The sequence below is a fragment of the Chelonia mydas genome, chromosome 3 (genome assembly GCF_015237465.2).
Source record: "Chelonia mydas isolate rCheMyd1 chromosome 3, rCheMyd1.pri.v2, whole genome shotgun sequence".
NCBI classification, from domain to species: domain Eukaryota; kingdom Metazoa; phylum Chordata; order Testudines; family Cheloniidae; genus Chelonia; species Chelonia mydas.
In genome coordinates this window covers 200,851,241-200,871,141 of record NC_057851.1, presented here as the reverse complement: position 1 = coordinate 200,871,141, position 19,901 = coordinate 200,851,241, and the positions used below count along the sequence as shown (strand labels likewise).

At 54.1% G+C, this 19,901-nt stretch overlaps 3 protein-coding genes across 22 annotated transcripts in view; 1 reads left to right on the top strand and 2 right to left on the bottom strand.

Moving 5' to 3' along the window:
* Nucleotides 1–1,297, bottom strand: part of LOC114020534 (cullin-9) — a 39,619-nt gene extending 38,322 nt beyond the window's left edge. The window contains exon 1 of one of the 3 annotated variants that reach the window (XM_037896288.2): nt 1,153–1,297. The gene's annotated coding sequence lies outside the window, so the exon portion shown is untranslated. The remainder of the gene's footprint in view (nt 1–1,152) is intronic. The other 2 variants (XM_037896287.2, XM_043544172.1) reach the window with 2 other exon arrangements.
* Nucleotides 1,298–4,665: 3,368 nt separating this feature from the next.
* Nucleotides 4,666–11,264, bottom strand: MRPL2 (mitochondrial ribosomal protein L2). 3 transcript variants are annotated; one of them, XM_007058967.4, is made up of 8 exons: nt 11,115–11,264; nt 10,762–10,851; nt 8,391–8,559; nt 7,767–7,908; nt 7,427–7,542; nt 6,670–6,780; nt 5,632–5,705; nt 4,666–4,938 (listed from the first exon to the last, which is right to left on the bottom strand). In XM_007058967.4, the coding sequence occupies exons 2-8, from the start codon at nt 10,828–10,830 to the stop codon at nt 4,726–4,728; spliced, it is 894 nt and encodes a 297-aa protein (XP_007059029.2). In that variant the 5' UTR covers nt 10,831–10,851; nt 11,115–11,264; the 3' UTR covers nt 4,666–4,725. The 3 variants fall into 3 exon arrangements, with proteins under 3 accessions (XP_007059029.2, XP_043400111.1, XP_043400110.1); XM_043544176.1 differs by having other exon boundaries at nt 11,024–11,179; XM_043544175.1 differs by having other exon boundaries at nt 11,070–11,119.
* A 4,150-nt stretch (nt 11,265–15,414) lies between these two features.
* Nucleotides 15,415–19,901, top strand: part of KLC4 (kinesin light chain 4) — a 50,908-nt gene continuing 46,421 nt past the window's right edge. For 3 of the 16 annotated variants that reach the window (XM_043544162.1, XM_043544163.1, XM_037896284.2), the window contains exon 1: nt 15,494–15,653. The gene's annotated coding sequence lies outside the window, so the exon portion shown is untranslated. Of the gene's footprint in view, nt 15,654–18,158; nt 18,242–18,763; nt 18,810–19,901 lie in introns of all 16 variants that reach the window. The other 13 variants (XM_043544160.1, XM_037896279.2, XM_037896280.2 and 10 more) reach the window with 12 other exon arrangements.

Genomic DNA, 19,901 nt, shown 5'->3' with positions numbered 1-19,901 from the left:
TTACGGTTAGTTTTTGCATCTTTACCAATTTAGGAATTTCCTTCAGGTCAGATTAGCAGGGACACTGGGGATTTTTCACCTTCCTCTGCAGCATGAGGAGCGAATCATCTGCTCGTATCACCTGGGCACGTCTCACCTAACCAAGTCCCTGCCATTGGTGCACTTCGGGCCTTACTGTTCTCTGCCTGGAGCACTCAATAGTTTAGTCTCCTGAGAGCTGTAACACGTTGGTCTAATTTCAGTTGTTGGGTTTAATGTGCGGGTGCTGGGTGCTGTTGGTGGCCTGTGACTTACAAGAGGCCACACTAGATGATCTGGTGGTCCCTTCTGGCGTTAAACACTATGGGTACGTCATATTTACGTACGTATTTTGGAGCAAGCGTCCCAGCCTGGGTCACAGACTCTGGCTAACAGGGCTCACCCTAGTGCTCTACAAACAGGAGTGTAGACAGCGCTTTGAAGTTGCAGCTTGGGCTGGAGCGCAGGTGCTGGAGCCCAAGCTCTCTGTCTGGAGCCGCCACCCCACACCCCAGGCTTCGAAGCCCAAACTCCAGCCCATATTGCAACTCCAAAGCGCTGTCTACACACCTGTTTTTAGAGCACTCGCCCGGCTAGCCTGAGTCTCGACCCGGGGTGGAAGGCTGGCTCGAAACTGCTGCGTGGCCATGCCCTGTAGCGCTAAACACGTCCCAGCGAATTCTTAAATAGGGCCGCTGGGACATCAGAAGTAGCTCGAGCCCCCCGGCTAAAGCCACAGGTCTAGCGGCAGTCACGCACGGGCGGCCGGAGGGAGCCAGGCCCGGGGGTCGAGAACTGGGGTCTTGGGCTGGGAGACTGGGCGCCCCCCAGCTCCTCCCTTCACCCCGCCCCCGCCAGGCGCAGGCTCCGGAGCCGCCCGGCCCCGCCTCGCCCCAGGCTCTGAGCAGCCGGGCTGCCCCCGCCGGCCCGCCGCGCGCTCGCTGGGTGCGGCGGGGCCGGTTCGCGCCCAGCCCGCCGGGGCCGAGGCCGGACCCCCGGGCCCGGGAGACCCCCCGCAGCGCCCACGGGGCCCCTCCCCGCCGCAGCCGGGCGCCGGGCCCGCTCGGGGACAGCTGGGGGCGGGGCCAGGCGGTTCCCAGGCTGCCCGAGGGCCGGGCCGGGCCTGCCCGTTACCTGCTCCCTCCGGCCGCTCCCGCGCCGCTTCCGGGTCCTCCACACGCGCGCGCAGCCCGCCCACTACGGCTCCCCGCTCGCGACAAACCCCGGCAGTCGCGCCCGCGACGGGGAAGAGTCGGGCCGGCCGCCGTGCGCCCAGGAGGGGGCGGAGCCTCGCGCCACAGCCCCTCCCCCGGGGCCGCAAGGACTCAAGGGCCTGAGTCCTGGGCCCTGTGAGAGCGATTCCGCCCGCACAGCTGTGTCCCGGCCGCCTTCCAGCGACAGCCCGCACCTGGGAAGGGGTCTCCAAACACCTCCTGCCTACGGGCTAGGGGGACCAGAGGTCCCGATTTTATAGGGACAGTCCCAGTTTTGGGGTCTTTTTCTGATATAGGCTCCGCTTACCCCCCCCGTCCCGATTTTTCACCTTTGCTGTCTGGGCACCCTGTAAAAAGCTGTAGTCACTGTGGGTGCACCAACCTGGGAAGCCTGGGCAGGGCTCGGCGCCAGGGAACAGGGTCTCTCTGAGAACAGCCGCCCATCAAAGCTCTGGTGATAGCGATGGTCTGGCCTGGATCTTCAGAACCTGGCCTGTGTAGCAACCCGAGTTCCCACAATCAGGGCCCACGTTTTACATAAACTAGCAGGGAGGCCCTGAGTCCCGTCTCCCCGTTTCCACAGCTCAGCCTTGTCGGCGGACAGGACGCTGGTCTAGATGGACTATTGGTCTGACCCAGTCTGGCCGGTCTTACGTTCTTTTCCTTGAGTGTTTTTCTGTGTTTGTAACACTTGCTTTGGGGGAAATACATCATCCTTGTAATAAGGACTACTTATAGCACCTTAGAGACTCACAAATTTATTAGCACATACACTTTCGTGAGCTACAGCTCACTTCATCGGCTGCATACAGTGGAAAATAGAGTGGGGAGATTTTACATACACACAGAGAACATGAAACAATGGGTGTTACCATAAGGGTGTTACCAAACACCCATTGTTTCACGTTCTCTATGTATATAAAATCTCCCCACTGTATTTTCCACTGCATGCATCCGATGAAGTGAGCTGTAGCTCACGAAAGCTTATGCTCAAATAAATTTGTTAGTCTCTAAGGTGCCACAAGTATTCCTATTCTTTTTGCAGATACAGACTAACACGGCTCCTACTCTGAGATCTATCATCCTTGTAACGTTTTCATCCTTCAATAACAGATACTATCAGCCTGAAACACCATCTTAAAAGAATTTGCAGGTCTTGAAATCTCATTTTTACAGTTTATAAACTGAACTAATTCATTGTCTCCAGTTGGGACCATTGTAACCTCAGCAGTACCTCAACCAATCATCACCCTTCCACTCAGGCTCATTTGCATGCCATGGTGGAAATGAATCCATGATGGGAGGGGAACTATGCATGTCAAAAGTTTTTACTGGCAGATTCCTTGGTTCACAAACACCACTGTGCTTCAGAGTTCTGGAGCTGCCTAGTAGCAAACTAAGGGCCACTTTGCCCTTACATTCCAGCTGTTTTGCATTGCCCTGGTATAGCCCCAAGCAACCAGAGCAAACTGGTCGTAGGTTCATCCAAGATTCCTTCTCAAGGTGGCATCAGAGTTCTACCTTCTTGGGCCTGGTATTCTGCCATTATTTTTCCCCCATACCCATCCTGCTAAAGCCTTTCTCCACAGGCCTGCTGTGAAGAGTTCCTCGGTGTTCTGCTTGGAGGGGCTGAAGCCAACACTTTATTTCATTTGACCCCACCCTCCAGGTAGTGCCGTTACTAACAGAGCTGAGCACATTGATTTTTTGGTTCAGTGGTCATGCTAAAAAATAAATAAAAACAACATTCGGGTCATTTTGAACAGAAACTGAATTGTTTTGGTTTTTCTTGCAAAAACCAAAACAAAAAAACCAAAACAAAAACAGAAAAAACCCTTTGTCCGGGTCAAACTCAAGGTTCAAAATGACATTTCATTTAAACAATTTTGGTAAAGTTTGGTTTGAAAATGTCAAACCATAACACTTCAGCATTTCAAAAAAAAAAAAAAATCAGCCAACTTGAATTCATGAATAGTTTTGGCACCCCCCCAAAATTTACTCTTTGCCAAAAGAAACACCCAGCTCTAGTTACTCAGAGGGTATTTCATGGTGCTGTGACTTGGCTGGCCTGACTCTGGAAGGTCACTCTAGGCTCATTCCATTAGAGGCAACTTGCTGAGCTCTGTAAAGCAGTAACACAGCCCTCCCTCTTACAAAACATGACTGCCGGACTCAGCCCCCAGGAGGGAATCGTGTTGCAGACTCAAGGTGGGAAGGCCCGACTCCCCCAGTCCAAAAAGTTTTATTTTATTTTGGGATCTCTGCATTTCAGGTGGCCAGGTTTTATGCTTGGATTTTTCCCTTTTGATTCTGGGTATCACAGTTCTGGGGTTAACTGCTCCTCTGATCCCCTTCCTGGCCTCCTTAAGGGCACCCATTCAGGTCTCAGGCTTCTTAGCGATCACCTCTCTCTCAGGGCGCAGACCCATATCCATGTCCCTGTCCCTCCAGGCCAAAGATTTAGGAGTGCAATTCACTGTGCTCATCCCAGCAGGTTTGACCTTAGTCCAGCACCTGAAATTCATTCTCTCCCAGGGACAATGACAAGTTCGCCAGGGACAAATCTCTGCTACAATTGAAATGTATTGTGAGAAAGGCCCAGCTGTAGGAGCATGGACCCATGCCAGGCCTCTGTACAAAAGCAGCACCACGTGGCTTTCTAATCCAAGTCCCCCCAAGGCAGCTTCCCCATAGGAAAGAGAATGAGAGTGGCTACCTCCTCTTCAGGAGAAGGGCAGCCCAGCAGTATGTACCATCCAGCCATAACCCGAAGGAGAATGTTGGGACTGTTCCAACCTCACTGTGGGATATCTAGTAGGTAACTAGATGGCACCCCCATCGTCACTGCAGGCAACAGGACAGGGGAGTGGTTATCTCCCCAAGTTCAGCCCCTCCAGAGCAGCCATAAGATAGAGAGGGATGCAGATTACTTCAGCATCTCCAGCACCAGGAAGCAAGGTTTTTGGAAAGGGTCCAGTAACTTCAGCAGAGAGGGGGACCAACTGGTAGGCTCTGACCCGTGAGCAGCCCCCAACATCTTCACAGAGAACAGGATCTTTACCATGCTAGGCCCAGGAGGTTAGGTTGAGTTCCCTTGCAGTGGAGAGGGCTCTGGGAAAAGGGGAAGATACACGGACTAGGTTTCCTGCAGATGCTGAAGGGGAGAGAACACAGGGCAAATCCATTTAACACTCCAGTCATTTGTTATCCCCCTCCCCACCTCTATGGCCCAAGGCTCAGATGAGCCCGGTGGCTGGGAGTCAGCAGCCCCAGTCTCCCACAGCAGCCCCATACGCACACTCTAGGGGGTCTGAATATGCCCGTACTGCCAAGGCTAGGTTCACACAAGCAGTACGCGGAGCCTGCCCCCCAGGACACTGATCCCATCAGGGCAATCCTGCAGCTTTGCACAGAGCAGATGCTGTAGGACAAGTGAGAGTCGAGGGGCTGATTTTATTGAGAGCCATTGAGGGGCAGGCACCGGGTCCAGGTGTCAAGACCGAGCTGCTGCTGTGGGCAGGTTGACGTAGCTCTTCATGGGTGGGAGTGGTTTGATCTTGCGTCCCGCCCAGCCGCCCTTGCGGTGCCATAAGCCACTGCGCGGGCGCTTCCCCAGCCAGCGGTTCCGGCCAGCTTTCCCAATGATCCGCTTGTTGTGGTCAACGTTGGAAACTCGCCCCACGGTGGCTATGCAGGTCTCCAGCACCTGCCAGAGGAAGAGAGAGGCTGTGAGCGGGAGCCCACCCGGGGCAGACAGCGCCCAGGATGGGGGTGCCAAGGGAGAGTTCTTGGCCCTTGCTGCCAAGAAGCTGCTTTGCCTGTGCATACAGCCACAGCCCCAACAGCTCAGTGTCCTCTCATGGCACCCTCCCACGTGTGGGCGGCCTGGCAGTGCTCTACCACCACTGCACCAGAGCAGGTGCCTTCCACTGCTGGGCCCTACCCATGGGATATCACAGATCATAGAATATCAGGGTTGGAAGGGACCCCAGAAGGTCATCTAGTCCAACCCCCTGCTCAAAGCAGGACCAAGTCCCAGTTAAATCAGGATGGACCAGGCTAGAGAATACTACTGAGACAAAGACCAGAGGCTAGGGGCCAGCTGGGAAGGGGATTCCCTTAATCTAGGGCAGAGCTGAGAGCCAGGCCTCGTCCCTGGGCACTGGCTGCCCTGCCTGCCTCAGCTCGGTGGCCTGTCCACACTGGGAATACGTAGGCAGGGCCACATCTCTGCTCCACAGGTCTAGGCTGCTGCAGAGCCCATACAGCCAGCACAGACCAACCCTCGCATTTCATCCTCTGGCTGCTGATGTTGCAGACTCAGCCAGCAGCCATTGTTCAGAGCCCAGGGCAGAGGCGCATCCGCCCGCCACCCTCATCCCCACTCTCCCCCCTCTACCTGCATGTGTCTCTTAGAGGGCAGCTGCACGATGGCCGTTCCATTCACCTTCCTCAGTAACACCCCACAGGTCCCTGAAGCACACAAGGAGAGGGCAGGCTAGTTTCTGGCTTCCCTTAGCAACCGGCCTCTTGCCAGCAACCTCCTCCCTTAGCAAATGGTCCCCTCCCAGCAAACCAGCTGAAGCCCTCTGCAGTGCCTCAGAGAGAAGTGGCTCTATCCCAGATGCACAGAGCCCGCACCTCTTCCTTGTCACTGAAGGAGGCAGTGGGAGGGGACAAAAGCACTCGGGATTTTCATACACCAAAAGAAGGGAGTGTTCCAGACCCATCAGGTAGGAACCTCTGCCCCCTGGCCTGGGACTGGGGCAAGCAGACAGCTTTGGGAAGGGCTCCACGCCCTGGGAGTGCCCTCCTAGGAGCATGGCTCACCCACTGGGACAAGATATTAACTCCTTCCCCAAGCAGGAGTTGCTGTTTTGGGATGTCAGCCCTCACAGCTGAGGCTAGGGGAGAGTTGTATAACCAGCAAAGAAATAGGAAATATTCTCCCCATCCTGGGGCAGAGCAGCCAGAGCAGGGACCTTGACCCAAGATAGTGAAGGAGGGCAAAGGCCCAGGATACCAGCCTGGAATCAGCATTGGTTCTCTGGTACCACAACACCCACAGGTCCCCGCCTCCCCGGGACTGGGCACCCCCCACCGGCCACCTCCAACCAGCACCTGCAGGTTCCTACATCCCCGTGGCTGGGCTCCCCAAACTGGTCACCTCAGACCAGCACCTGCAGGTCCCCGCCTCCGCGGGGCTGGGCACCCCTAGCCAATCACCTCAGACTGGCACCAAAGCCAGAGGAAGTTGCTCAGTCCCCAACAAGGTGGAGTGAGGGAGAACCTAGGATACAGCCTGCCTGGAGGCAAACCAAACCAATCCAATCATCTGGCTTCTACTCAACCCCATCCAGGCTGCTCTCCTTGAACAGAGGGACAAGACCAGATCTGCTCTAATGCTGGTTGTGATCCTGGCGAGGGTCCATCTCACCTGCTGCTCGGATGTACTGTGCTCCTTTCCCAGGGTGGCTTTCCAGGTTATTGATCAGGGTCCCCACAGGCAGAGCTCCCAAAGGGTATGCATCCCCTTCATTGGCAGAAACTGAAAGACAAAGCCCAGTCAGTATGCTAGCACCAAGTCAGCTGATCAGAGCGACTCCAGGGAGGCCTAAATGGGGCTTCTCCAGCTCCCATTCCCAGCAGAAGGCCCCACAGTAACTTCCCACCTGGCCTAACCCCTCACTCCACAGGGGGGCCAGCACAGGCTCTGACCCTGCAGCGCTTGCTCCAGGGCAATGTCTTAGGTTTGGGATTTTGCCTCACCCTCAGGACAGGCTCTCACACCAGGATGAGAACATCTGAAGTTCCTCCAACTGTCATTCAACATTTCCCCTCTAAGATTGTTCTCCCAACCCCGCTGTAGCCCTGAATCAGAGGGTCCTGGCTGGTGTCCCAGAGAGCTGGCTACACATGGGGAGCTGGCTCCCTCCAGCTGACACCGTATCCGAAGCAGCTACAAGTCCCACTGTAGACAGAGTGATGTGGTATGACCCTGAGAGAGGGTCTCTATGGAGAAGTGCTGCACTAACAGTGAGCTTGAACAGCTATGCCCCATGCAGGCATGGTCAGCATCTTGCCCCATGACAGATGCTGTTCTGAAGCTTGCAAGAGACAGCAGTGCAGCCCCTGTCAAGGGGAGCCAGGCCCTATGCCCTAGGATTCACCCAAAGCAGGTCGCCCAGGCTCACCTGCCATCCTGCCTATGTGCCCCGAGGTTTTGAGGAGGTCGCCAGGCTGCATGTTTTCTGTCGCAATGATCCAGCGTTTCTGCTTGCCACCAGCCACCAGGGCGATATCAGCCGACCTGACACAGACAAAAAGGAGCTCAGTGAGGGCACTGGGGTGACTACCAGCCTCACACCTGGCTCCCACAGCGTCAGAAAGCTTTATCTTTTACCATGGGCCCCACAGTGCCTCCCACCCCACATAGAGCAGCCAGGCGCTGTCCCTCTCACACCCACATGTGGCCGCACACCCCAGAAATGTCCCCAAGCAAAAACCTGATCCACACTCCACACTGCCGCTCACCTGCAGGGGTCATACCGGACCTGGATCACCTTCTCCTCGTAGGGACCTGACTCAGCCCCAGGTCCGTAGCGCAGCCGCTGGAAGTCAATCATGCGATAGCGCTGCTTGTGCCCCCCGCCAATCCCATGCACAGTGATACGACCTGCACAGACAGCCAGAGTCAGACAGCCATCCTTGAGCCAGCTCCATCCACTCCTGGGCCCTGACCCAACTCCCCAGAAAGCAACCACCCCTCAACTCCTTCAGGAGATACTGATTCCCGCCCACGTGCCGTCTCCTGCATCCATTCACACATTTGCTGTGTTTATGGAAGGAAGCATCTGCCCATACTGGGTCATTCTAACCCCCCAGCATAGCTTCCTGCAACTCATTGTCCCAGCATAGCCTAGATGCTAACAGTGCACCTGGACTGCATGCAGAAAGAGTGGGGTAAACAAACAAGACAGAGCCCTGGAGAGCAGACCCTTCCTAGCCCCATGGCATGGACTTTGGGCCATTAACTTCTCTGCTTCCTCTATCACCCCCCCCCGGGTGAATGGGATCCCTTGAGTGTAACCCTGAAGCCCGTTCTCACCCAGCTGCCCCAGTCTGGTGGGTTGCAGGGAATCTGCACTCTAGACATACCTGTGTGATCACGGCCACCTGTCTTTTTCATGCCAATGGGTCTGGTGGTGTATTTGATCCTGCATTTCCACATGGGGTTGTTGGTGGAGAGGGTGGATGAGGTGCTGAATCCATGGCACGCAGGGAGGAGTTTTCCCCCAAGGCAGACCAGCCTGGGATGTTGGGCAATCTGGGAAATCCAAAACAAACAACATGAAACTCCGAGAACAGAGCCTCCAGTCCCAGGTTGGAAGTGACGGGGACTTACAACTGAAATAGCACCCCATAGGGAGAGCGTCACGCACACTGTTACAGTGGGGTGAAGATGGTGGATGCTGAGCGCTGCCCTGTGCTCTCCCTGCCCATCCAGAGACAGAGGAGCCTCAAACCCAAAATGTAAACATTGGCAGACTAGGGAACATTGGCAGACCAGGGAACGTGCCCATGCCCCCTTTACTCTGCTCCTGTGGGGATGGCAATAAGAACTGGGCACATCACAGCACCTCGCCCCCCTCTAAGGAGACCGGCCATTCCTCTGTGCCCAGCACAGCTCCAGCTCAGCACCCCATCCACACAGCCCACCAGCCCCTTGCTGTGCTCTGTGCAAGGCTTGCTGCTGCTTGGCACAGAACACCCAGGGCAACAAGGCTGAGGGAGGAGTAAGGTCCTGCCAGCCCCCGCCAAGGGACACTTGACAATAGGGACCTGAGGGGCAGAATTAAGGTGGGAAGTGTTACCTTAGTTCTGCAGCACCTGTTTTCCAATGGGTGTGTTCTTGCAGCAAGGGGGATGCGAGGGGGCATGTTTGTCAGTGTTTGAATTCTGGGAATTAACTCCCATCGTGATGGGCTCAGGAGCACAGGGTAGTGCTGAGCACCTCTGACTTTCCCTCCACCCTAACAAAGTTCCTCTTTATATGGGAATTTCCTTGGCTTTTGAAGAAAGTGTGGGTTTAGGCGTCAGCTCCTGCCGCCTCTGGCATGCACTGAGCCTCTCTGTTCTCAGCTGCATGCATATGCAGGTGGGGGCAGAGGTTGTATTTTGGGAACCCCTTGACCAAGTGACCCCACATACACACCACACTAACTCTGCCACTCATGTGCCACAGCAATTTTCAAGACAATGTGCCTAGACATCCAGTTTTAAAGCACTTTTTAAAAAATTGCTCTAACGAGAAACCCTGCTGCAACCTCACCTATGGAGTTGAGGCTGCTCCTCCATGCTAGATACACAGCTGCAACAGAGAAACCTACAGCCCCAAACAGCTCCTGCCTTCAGCCAAGCTTTGGAGCAGCTCAGCCACTCAAGACAAGAGGGGGCAAATCAGACAACACTTGCAGTGGCCACATCTGCTGCCCCCCCCCAGTTTAAAGGCATTGGCAGCTGGCCTCAATTGGGATTCCAGCTCCGCTAGAGGAGAGGAGTGATGAGAAAATCCCACTTGGAGCAGGCACAGCCAATACCAAGAGTCAGCAGGACTCTGGCCCGGGAAGCCACTGGGGAGGATGCTGATACTGTATAGCGCCATCGACAGTTGAGTCAGTTGGCAGAGCTGCATGCGGTGCCTCCCTGATAATACACTAGCAAGTACTCCTCTCACTCAGCACAGGGCCCGACACTGGACAAACAGACTGGTTCTGGAAGGCAAGCGGCCGTTCCCCTTCCCTCCACCCCCAACCTCCCCCAGTCTCGGTCACCCCCACCTCCTTCACTCCTAAGGCAAAATGGTCATACTGTGCAAACTGGCAACCCAGGTACTGGGAGATCTGCCCACCGCTCCCCTGGGCTCCCCATTTTTTACACTCACTCATGCATCTGTTTCAAACTAGATGATAAACTCCATGTTGGGCTCCAATCCTGAGTTGTGTCTCGGGGCCCTACTGCAATAATACGTAATCAGTACTAGAGCTGGAAGGAAAGAGCTGGGCTTCACTTGGCTCTGGGACACACTCAGCCCAGCCGCCTGGTTACCAGGTTGGAGACTCTGCTTCAGACACTGAACAGCACAGGGAACAGGGCTCATCTCCAGTCCCTCTCAGCAATCTGGCCAGACTGGGCCTCCTCAGGAGGGCAAGGCCCATCTCAGGGAGGAAGCTGCGGCTGCACAGACACCACACTCCAAGGAGAGAGCAGCAAGGCGGAAGGACAAGGAGCTGGGAGGATCTGCAGGTGACCCCAGCATCGGAGCCCTTGGAGCGGCACAGACAGCTGCAAGGAGCTGCTCTGGAGTGCTCACCTGTGAGTCACATGTGGGGCAAGCCCCTGCCCTGCCCAGAGGAACAAGCCCCCCCCCCCACTCCGGCCAGGCTGCATCAGGACCTGTCTTGTGGCACACACCTACCCACCCACCCTCTCCCGCCCCTCCTAAGGCGGAAGGGCCGCGGGCCGGTACCTGCGGCAGGCTGGGGGCAGAAGACAGCAGCAGGGCCCCTAAGGCCCGGGTCAGGCTTGACACAGACATTGTGGCAGCACGGCCGGCTGGCTGGGGAGAGAGCAGAGACAGCCGATCAGCAAGGAGCAGGAACGCACAGCCCAGGTGCCCCCCCCCCACGCGCGCGCCCACAGCCCAGGTGGGCCCCTACCCCACGCGCGCGCCCACAGCCCACGTGGGCCCCTCCCCCGCGCGCGCCCACAGCCCAGGTGGGGGGCCTTGCCTCACGCTCCCTCCCCCACCCCAGAGCCCATGGGGGGGGGCCTCGCCTCACGCGCCCCCCAACACGGAGCTGGCGGGACTGAACCACTCACTGCACAGCGCCGCCGCCACTGCCCGGGCCCCGGCTGAGCATGCGCGCGCGGCCCGAGGGGGCGGGGCCGGGAGAAGATCCCGCCCCTCTGGCCGTGACCGGCGCGGGCCCGGATGGAGCCGGGCCCCGCCCCCAGCCAGGGAACCCCACTGGGCGCGGGCGGCTGGTGCGCGCGCCGGCCGTCTCTCTTCACACCGCCCCCAGACAACCGCCGGAACTCGGTGCCAGGGGATGTTGCAAAGGCCAAAAGTATAACTGGGTTCAAAAAAGAATTTGATACCTCAGTGGAGGGCCCTTAGCCCAGATGGTCACAGAGGTTCCCTAGGCTGGGAGTGGGCGGATCACTCAGGGATTGTCCTGTTCGTTCCCTCTGAAGCATCTGGCCGGGGGCCTGGAGCAGTTTGTGTAGTGGGGGTGCTGAGAGCCCTTGAACCAAGCTGTGAGCCCTGTGTATGATGGAAACCGCTGCCAGCCAGGGGTGCTGCAGCACCCTCAGCACCGCTAGTTCCAGCACGCATGGCGTCTGGCACGGGCCAGTGGGAAGACAGGCTCCTGGGCTAGATGGGCCAATGGTCTTCCTTTTGCTCCCTGAGTTATTCCAACCCACAGAACTGTTGCATGCAAATCCGCCGTACAGCAAAGGGTAGTGATGGATTGGTTTACCTCTTACCTCACTTAAGAGTCACCAGAGCAAATGCCCTGAAACTGCGTGTAGGCTATTATAGACACGCTGGTCATGAGGCCACAGTTAAGTTCTGTTTTCTGCTGCTTAAATAATCATAACAACTAGACATAGCACTCAATAATATAGCTGAGTTACACAGCCACATTTCTTCAACTATAGCCTGTGTAAAAGATTTCAATCAATTTTGACTGGGGGGGGAGGGAGCAATAGATCAGTGGTTTGAGCACTGGCCTGCTAAACCCAGGGTTGTGAGTGCAATCCTTGAGGGGGCCATTTAGGGATCTGAGGCAAAAAAATTGGGGATTGGTCCTGCTTTGAGCAGGGGGTTGGACTAGATGACCTCCTGAGGTCCCTTCCAACCCTGATATTCTATGTATAGAAAGTTTGAAGTGTCTGTGTTAGTCCATTGTTAAGATAAAGAAAAGATACATAATTTCTTAAATTTTTACCTGTACATTTTTAGAAAACTCATTCTGTGCCCCAAGAGTAACTGCTGTAGGTTTGAAGAGGAAATGCTGTGCTTTTCATACAGAATAAAGGAGTTGACTCCCTTCTTTAAGTGCAAATTGGAAGTCAGCCTTGACTATGGAGTCACACCCTCTGTAATTCCCCTAATTGGTATTTTTCCTGCTGTTGGGGTGGGGAGTCTTGCTTGGTCTGGGTCTTGTTATTGCCGGGTATTGTTGGGTTGGGTTGTGTGTCATTTTGCTATTGTGGAGGCCAGAGATGCACTGGGCATAACTGGGCTGGGGCTTGAATCAGGTGTCAGTCCTGAGGGGAGTGTAGGTGGAATTAGGCCTGTGTTTGGCAAGGGGAACTGGGCTACATTTCCATAACACAGAGTGTGCTTGGTGAGTAGAATTTGGCTGGGTATGTCTGGCACGGTTGAATGGGGACAGGTTTTCTTAGTGCAGAGTATGGTTGGCAAGGGAAATTGGGCAGGTTGCCTTAGCACCAGGTGTGGTTGTTGAGGGGCCAAATTTCATAAATTTTAAGGCCAGAAGGGACCATTATGATCATGTTTTCTGACCTCCTGTGTAACACAGGCAGGAGACTCTCTCACAGTGATTCCAATATCAAGCCAATCACTTCTAGCTGAGCTTTTTAGAAAGAGATCTAGGTTTTATTTCTAGAGTCCAAGTGACAGAGAATCCTCCATGGGTTAGTCATTTTCATGGTCTAAAATATACACCTTATTTCTAGTCTGAATTATAAGATATCTCTTAACCACGTAGGTACTTGTAGACTGGGAATAACCTTCTTTTGAATAAACTAAGTAGATTGAACTTTTTTAGTGTCTCACTATAAGGCAAGTTTTCCAGACCTCAAATCATCCTTTTAGCTCTTTTCAGAACTATTCCAGTTTCTCAAAAAGTTCTTACTGAAGTGTGGATGGCAGAACAGGACACGGTATCTGGTAATGTGCCCATCAGTGCAGTAAACAGAGGTGATGCCATCACATTTCTACTTGATGTTCTCCTACTTATACATCCAAGGATTGTGTTGGCTCTCTTAGCCACAACATCACACAGGGAGTTCATGCTGAGTTGGTTATCTGTCATAATCCTGAAGTCCTTTTCAGGGTCACTGCTGTGATGTTGCACTCTATATGATTTTATGAAAGTATGCTGATGAGTGTGAATATAATGTAACTAAAATATGCTTCATGCAAAAAGTCTCTTGTAAGGTATCATTACAAAGCTAATAATCTACTGAGTGTGGTCATCCTATTTGTATAAATGTATCACTCTTGTATCTGAAACTAGAAATACGAAATATAACTCTGAGAGCCAATTTTAATTATGCAAAGTGTGGGCCATTAATGATGGTTTGGAATCTTGATTGCTCCCATCAACCAGGACAATTGACTGTGGATGGCTCTGTTTGCAGGCAGGCCTTCCTGTGAGTCAGACTGGGAGGAATGAAGACTTGGGGTCTTGTCACCTGAACTGGAATCCATCTTTAACCTGGTGTTTTTCCATTGAGAAGGAGGGGTGGGAACCCAGAGGGACAAAGAATTCCCGCTTTATGCAAAAGATATATAAGTGGGTGGAACAGAACAAGGGGGAGGCAATCATGAGAAATTCCCTAGCTACCACCTGAGCTGGAACAAGAGTTGTACCAGGGGAGAGGATTGTGTCCAGACTAGGAAGCCATCCAGTCTGTGAAAGAAACTTATTGAAACATCTCTAGGGGTGAGATTTTATCTGTATTCAGTATTATTACTGTACTAGACATAGACTTGCATGTTTTGTTTTATTTTGCTTGGTAATTCACTTTGTTGTGTCTGTTACTACTTGGAACCACTTAAATCTTACTTTCTGTATTTAATAAAATCACTTTTTACTTATTAATTAACCCAGAGTATGTATGAATGGAGGGGGGAGGAACAGCTGTGCGTATCTCTCTGTCAGTGTTATAGAGGGCGGACAATTTATGAGTTTATCCTGTATAAGCTTTATACAGGGTAAAACGGATTTATTTAAGGTTTGGACCCCACTGGGAGTTGGGCATCTGAGTGTCAAGGACAGGAACACTTCCTAAGTTGGTTTCAATTAAGCCTACAGCTGTTAGGGGATGTGGTTCAGACCTGGGTCTGGGTTTGCAGCAGGCTAGCGGGTCTGGCTCAAACCAGGCTGGGCACTGAAGTCCTAAGTTGACAGGGCAGGAAAGCAGGAGCAGAAGTAGCCTTGGCACATCAGTAGGCAACCCCCAGGGGGGTTCTGTGATCCAACCCGTCACAACTGCATTAAAGATAAAGTCCCCATGTTGTAAGTATGACCTACTTTATTTTTTCCGCGGCCTCGTATCTGTCTTGTATTAAAACACATGTTGTTTGAATGGGCCCAAGTTACCAAGTGATCCTGATGACTGACCTGTCCTTATAATTCCATACCATTCTGACAGTATTTGTGTCATCTGCATATTTCATCAGCACTGCTTTTATACTTACTTTCAGATCTTTGATAAAAATATTAAACAGTATTCGGCTAAGAAGAGATCTGTGTGGTACCCCCCAGAAACGATTCCTTCGCAATTCCTTTTCGCGATCTGTCAGCCAGCTTTCAGTCTATTAAATATAACCTTCATTCATCACAGATAGTGCTTTACTTTAAACCCGTGCCACGTGGGACTCGACCAGAGGACGCGTTTGCTAGGTAAGCTAGGTCCACACCAGCGGTACCGTCCTCCGAGCTGGTCGTCTCTTCAAAAGACCCCCCTCGAGTGTGTTCGACGAGACCTATTTCCCCAAAACTATGTCATGCGGCTGGAGGCACCTCCTGAACCATCAGCCCGGCCGCAGGGGCGCTGGGCCCGGGGGCGGCCGCTCCCCCTGGCCGGCTGTGGTCTCCATCATACGCTGGGTGACAGTTTGGTTCCAGGGCTCCCAGGGCCCCCACCAGACACACAGCTCCAGCGCCCCTGCCCGAGGGCCGCGAGGCCAGGCCGTGCAGGACCCCCTGGGTGGCAGGGAGCTGGCAGCCCAGCGGGCACGAGCCCCGGCCGGGCTCTCCCCACCACCACTGCAAGGGACCAGCGCGTCCCCGCCGCGCGCGCGCAGCGCCCGCAGGGAGCGACTCTGCCCCGCGCCCCGCGCGCGCGCGCGCGCGCTCACACGGCCAACGCTGCAGCGGGGCGTGCGCCCAACGGACGAGCCCGGCCCTCACGCGGCTGCGGGGGGCCTGTCAGAGCGGCCGGGCAAGGCGGGGCGGTTGCTAGGCCACGTGACGTGCCCCACGGCCGCCCCGCGGGGCATTGTGGGAAGCGGCTGCCGGGCTGAGGCGATCGACTTGGGTTTAAAGGGACCGGGGCCGGCGGCGACGGTCGGAGCCAGGGGGCCCCGCCGAGTGAGGGGTGAGTGAGGCGGGCGCCTGGGACTGGCGGCCCGAGTCCCCCGCCCTGAGCGGCTCGCCCCTGCCAGCCGCGGGCCTGCGGCGGTGACAGGCCCGGACCCGGCGCCGCCGACAGCCGGCCGGAGCTGGCGCGCCCGGTCCCGCGGAGGCGGCGGCCGCGCCGGGGCCCTAGCCCGCCTGGGGAGCGGGAGTCGGCAGGGGACCCAGCTGGGGAGCGGGTGAGGGCCTGTCTCCGCTGGGCCCGGCTTCCCAGCGGGGCACCGGGCCGCCCGCTGGCAGGGGCCGCTGGTGACAGGCCGGGGGTGGGGTGCCCGTGGCAGGGAAGACGCTCCCGCACTTGGCAGGTTTCTCAATCCAGCGCAGCCGCTCCGGGGAGAGACCTGGGTGCCCTGGTGAGCGCCCCAGGGACAACACCTGCGCCCTGGGCAGCAATGGCCAGAAAGATAAAGACCCTGATTAGGGGGTGAGGCATGAGAGAGCGGGACTAAGCGTGAAAATGGCTATGCCACGGAAAGGGCACTGGGCTGGGACTTCAGAGCTCTGGGCTCTCTTCCCTTCCTAGCCCTGCCACTGGCCTATTGCCTGACCATGGACACGTCCCTCGCTCCTGGGGTGGCGGGGACGTGGCTGGGCGCGATGGGATGCAGTGAAGGAAAATACAGTGGCTGTGAGGGGTGGCTTCCTGGCAGTCAGGCACTCCAGTGAATGAGGCCCCAAGGGAAGAGGGATCACTCCTGCTTGGAATGCTTAAAACTAGACTGGACCAAGCTCTCAAGAACAGAGACCAGTCCTGCCCCTAGCGATGGACTAGATGGGACCTAACAGGTCTTTTCCATAGCCAGCATCTCAGAGTTTGGCCTGAGGCAGAACTAGTGTTGCAGGGAGAAATCTTTCCAACTTAGGAAAGGGTCTGACTTGAGTAACCAGCTGTCTGCTTGCCCTTGATACATGGCAAAACCATGTCAGTCAATGCTTTGAGATGACCGGTCCAGGGCACGCTGCCCTAAAGTGCAGGGTCTTTCTGCACAGCCTAACTGCAGGGGGCACTTGGCCAGCTCTGTGCTAGGATGGCAAGGAGGGTCTGGCAAAGGCAGGAGAGTAACCAGGCGCTTCACCTGTCCTGCATTCTGTGTGGCTTAGCAGGGCCTTAATAATCAGTGAAGGCAGAGCTGCGTATGAAACCCATGATGAGAGTCCAGGTCTGGGTAAGAGGCAAAGTCCTGAATTCAAGCTGGGGCAGAGCATTCTGCTGCTGTTGAAGTGTGGTGATCCACGCTCTCTCTCACTGTATGTAGTCTACTTGTCTAAACTAATAATTAGTAGAAAATTTACACAAGTTGGACATCCTTGTTTGATTGAAGAGCACTTTGAGTCTGCGTACAAGTGCCCCTTTGATTGTTGGGAAGGCAGCAATCAGTGTTACCTTACCCCAGATGCTTACAGGGGAAAGAATCCGGGTCAACTGAATCAGTGCAGACTTGGTTGACTGGGAGGCTGGGTGGACACAACATAATGGAACAATCAACATACTCCACTCTGACAGCAGTCAGACAAATCTCTTATTTGCTGGCTGAGAGTCCCTGAAATCAACCCCACCCCCAGGCTTCTGCATGGCAATGCCTTAGCTGGAAGCGAGCTTTGGATAGCTTTCAGGGACTGCAATTTTGCCCCCTTTGTGCGCCATGATATTTCCCAGCCATGTTCCTCCACTTAAGCTACTGCTCCGTTCAGTAAAACCCCTGCTCTGCCCTTCCAGAGATGCTTGTCTACTAGCTGTGCTCCTTCTGCACAGCAGAGGGATGGGGGAACACAGCCAGCACTGAGGAAACTAGAGGCTGCAAAGCTATGGATGGCCTGCTGAGGAGCTGCACAGAAGTCAGGGCTATTCTGGGATGGGCCCATAGTTGAGGAAGCATTTCTGAGATTGGGGAGGGAGCAGCAGAGATGGAATATAGCTGTCCAAGTAAGCTGAACTTAGCTGACTAGAGAGCTGCCTTCTTTGCGTTTGTTGCACTGTAATTCAAGTTAATAGATTGCCAGCTAACTGTTGTTAACTAATACCTCTGTTCATGCTGATCCTGGACACTACAAAGTCAGCAGGAGTGTAGTATGGTGCAGCACTTGGCCTTGTGTTCCTGTTTGTGTTTGAATAATTAATCCTATGCATCATGTACTGGGGTGGTGTTGTTTCATTTTGTAAAAACTTTGTGGTGTTCCCCTTTTTCCCATGGAGGGATGGGATGAGGGGGTAAAAATCTTTACAAATCTGTGTAAGATCATACTGCAGGCTTTAAACATTCCCAGCCCTTGGCTCTGGTGCCATGTAGCCATCCAGCTGTCAGGGATGCTCCATCTCTGTCTAGGTCCTCATGCCCCCCTCTGTGTTTTCTGATCATGTTAACCCTGGTCATAAACACAACCTCAGAAGTTCTCTCGACATAACTGACTGCAAATGAAAATACCCACTTTATGACCATGCTGACTCCCTTCTCTCCTCTGTGCAAAGGTACCTGCCTGCTTTGAGCAGGGTATTCATCTGTATGCTATGCATAGAGAGAGGGTTGGTGGAAGGTGTCCTCCCTCTGGAAGGTAAGAACTTCCACTTGCAGTGAGAGGGTGCATAGGAAAGGTGTAGTGGGAATGGGTAGATGTTGTTTCTGGGCAATGTCTGGAGAATGAGTTGTGAAATTATGGTCTTTTGAATGTAGTGGGTAGTTGAGATGGGCATGGTGGAGGCATTTGCTCTGCATGTGGAGGCAAGGTGTTGACATCTGGCTAGTAATGTGCAGGTGAACTGGAGGATGCTCTGTGGCCATGCAAGGTTGGGGTGGGAGATGGCTTGCAGTCCATGCTGGAACGTAGGCAGGTGTCAGAGTTCCTGGTCTGAAGATTGAAGAGGGGCAGGCATGTGGTATTAAGCTTGTTTGGGAAATAGTGCAATTTTACATATAAACCTCTATTTCGGAGATTGTATGAACTGAGTTGTAGATGAGTATCATCTTCCCTGTTAACATCTATATTAGTAAAGGCCTAGGTTTTAAGAGTAATGTTGCTTGCTGTCCACACAGTGAAACAACCTTCATTCTAAGCAACAGGTGTGTTCATTCACAGGGACTCTGGACTCTTGTTATCTGCTGGAGCAGCTGCAATTCTCTGGGTAAGGTACAGGGGAGGCTGGACTTGAGCTTCCTTAGAAGCGCAGGGCAGAGTTAATATTTACTCCCCGAATCAAGGAAAGGTTCCTTTTCCTTGGCAGAGGCGCAATAATAAGACTTGCCTTGTACTTTAGAATTTACTAGGTATTTCGTCTCCAGACTGAGTGGAAACCAGCCCCATCTGATGCATGAGTAAAGCTCCTAGCCCCAGAGAGCCAGGCGGATTCCTTACCCTCTGTGTGCATTTTCCCTTTACAAAAGGTAAAGTGCCGGTGGTGGGGCAGCGTGTCCTGAGAGGCAGTGTTTTTGGGGGGTAGAAGCAGTTGTTGCTGTGCAGTGCACTGTACACGGTCACATCCTCAGGCCAGGGATTGACTGTCTAGCTAGGCCATGTCTTCGCTGCCAGAAAAGGTGGTTTTACAGTGAGCTAACTAGTGAACATTTGCTGTGTTGCCGTGGAGCTGAGATGCTGGAGTGTTTACTGTGATGAAGCAGGGCAAGGTCGGCACTGCACCCCTGCCCTGGTTTGCCCTCACTGCGCTACATTGCGGTAAAACTATAGTGGCTTCTCTTTACTAGGATTCTGCAGTGAGATGGCAAATGCGCGTTAATTATACCATGGTGAAAACACAATTTTGAGATCAGACACAAGAAGTGTGTATAACAAACATTCAGCAGGAGAGGTTAAATGATAATATCCCTTATTGATACCCTGAAGAAGCAGTGTGAAGAGAGCATTGGGCTGGGCTTCTCCCCTCTTCCCCAGGGACGCTATATAGGACAGAGCCAGAACCCTGAAGCTGCAGGCCACGTAGCTGTAGCAGTGGGGTGGCAGAGAGAGCACAGACTAGGGAGCCATTTTAGGGAGTGTTACAATGGCAGCGTGTCACTGCTCATTTTGCCCCATGAATGGGGTTGTTTTTGTGCAGGTGGACCAGGCTGAAGGGCAGGCACCTTTGAGCAAGATGGCTGGGAACAAAAACTAACTCCTAACTGCCAAGCTATGTACTTAATGGCAGTTTGGTGGATGTCAGCCTGTCAGTGACTGTGTGGCCACCTTGTCTAGTCAGATTGAACTCTGGGCAGGTTCTGTC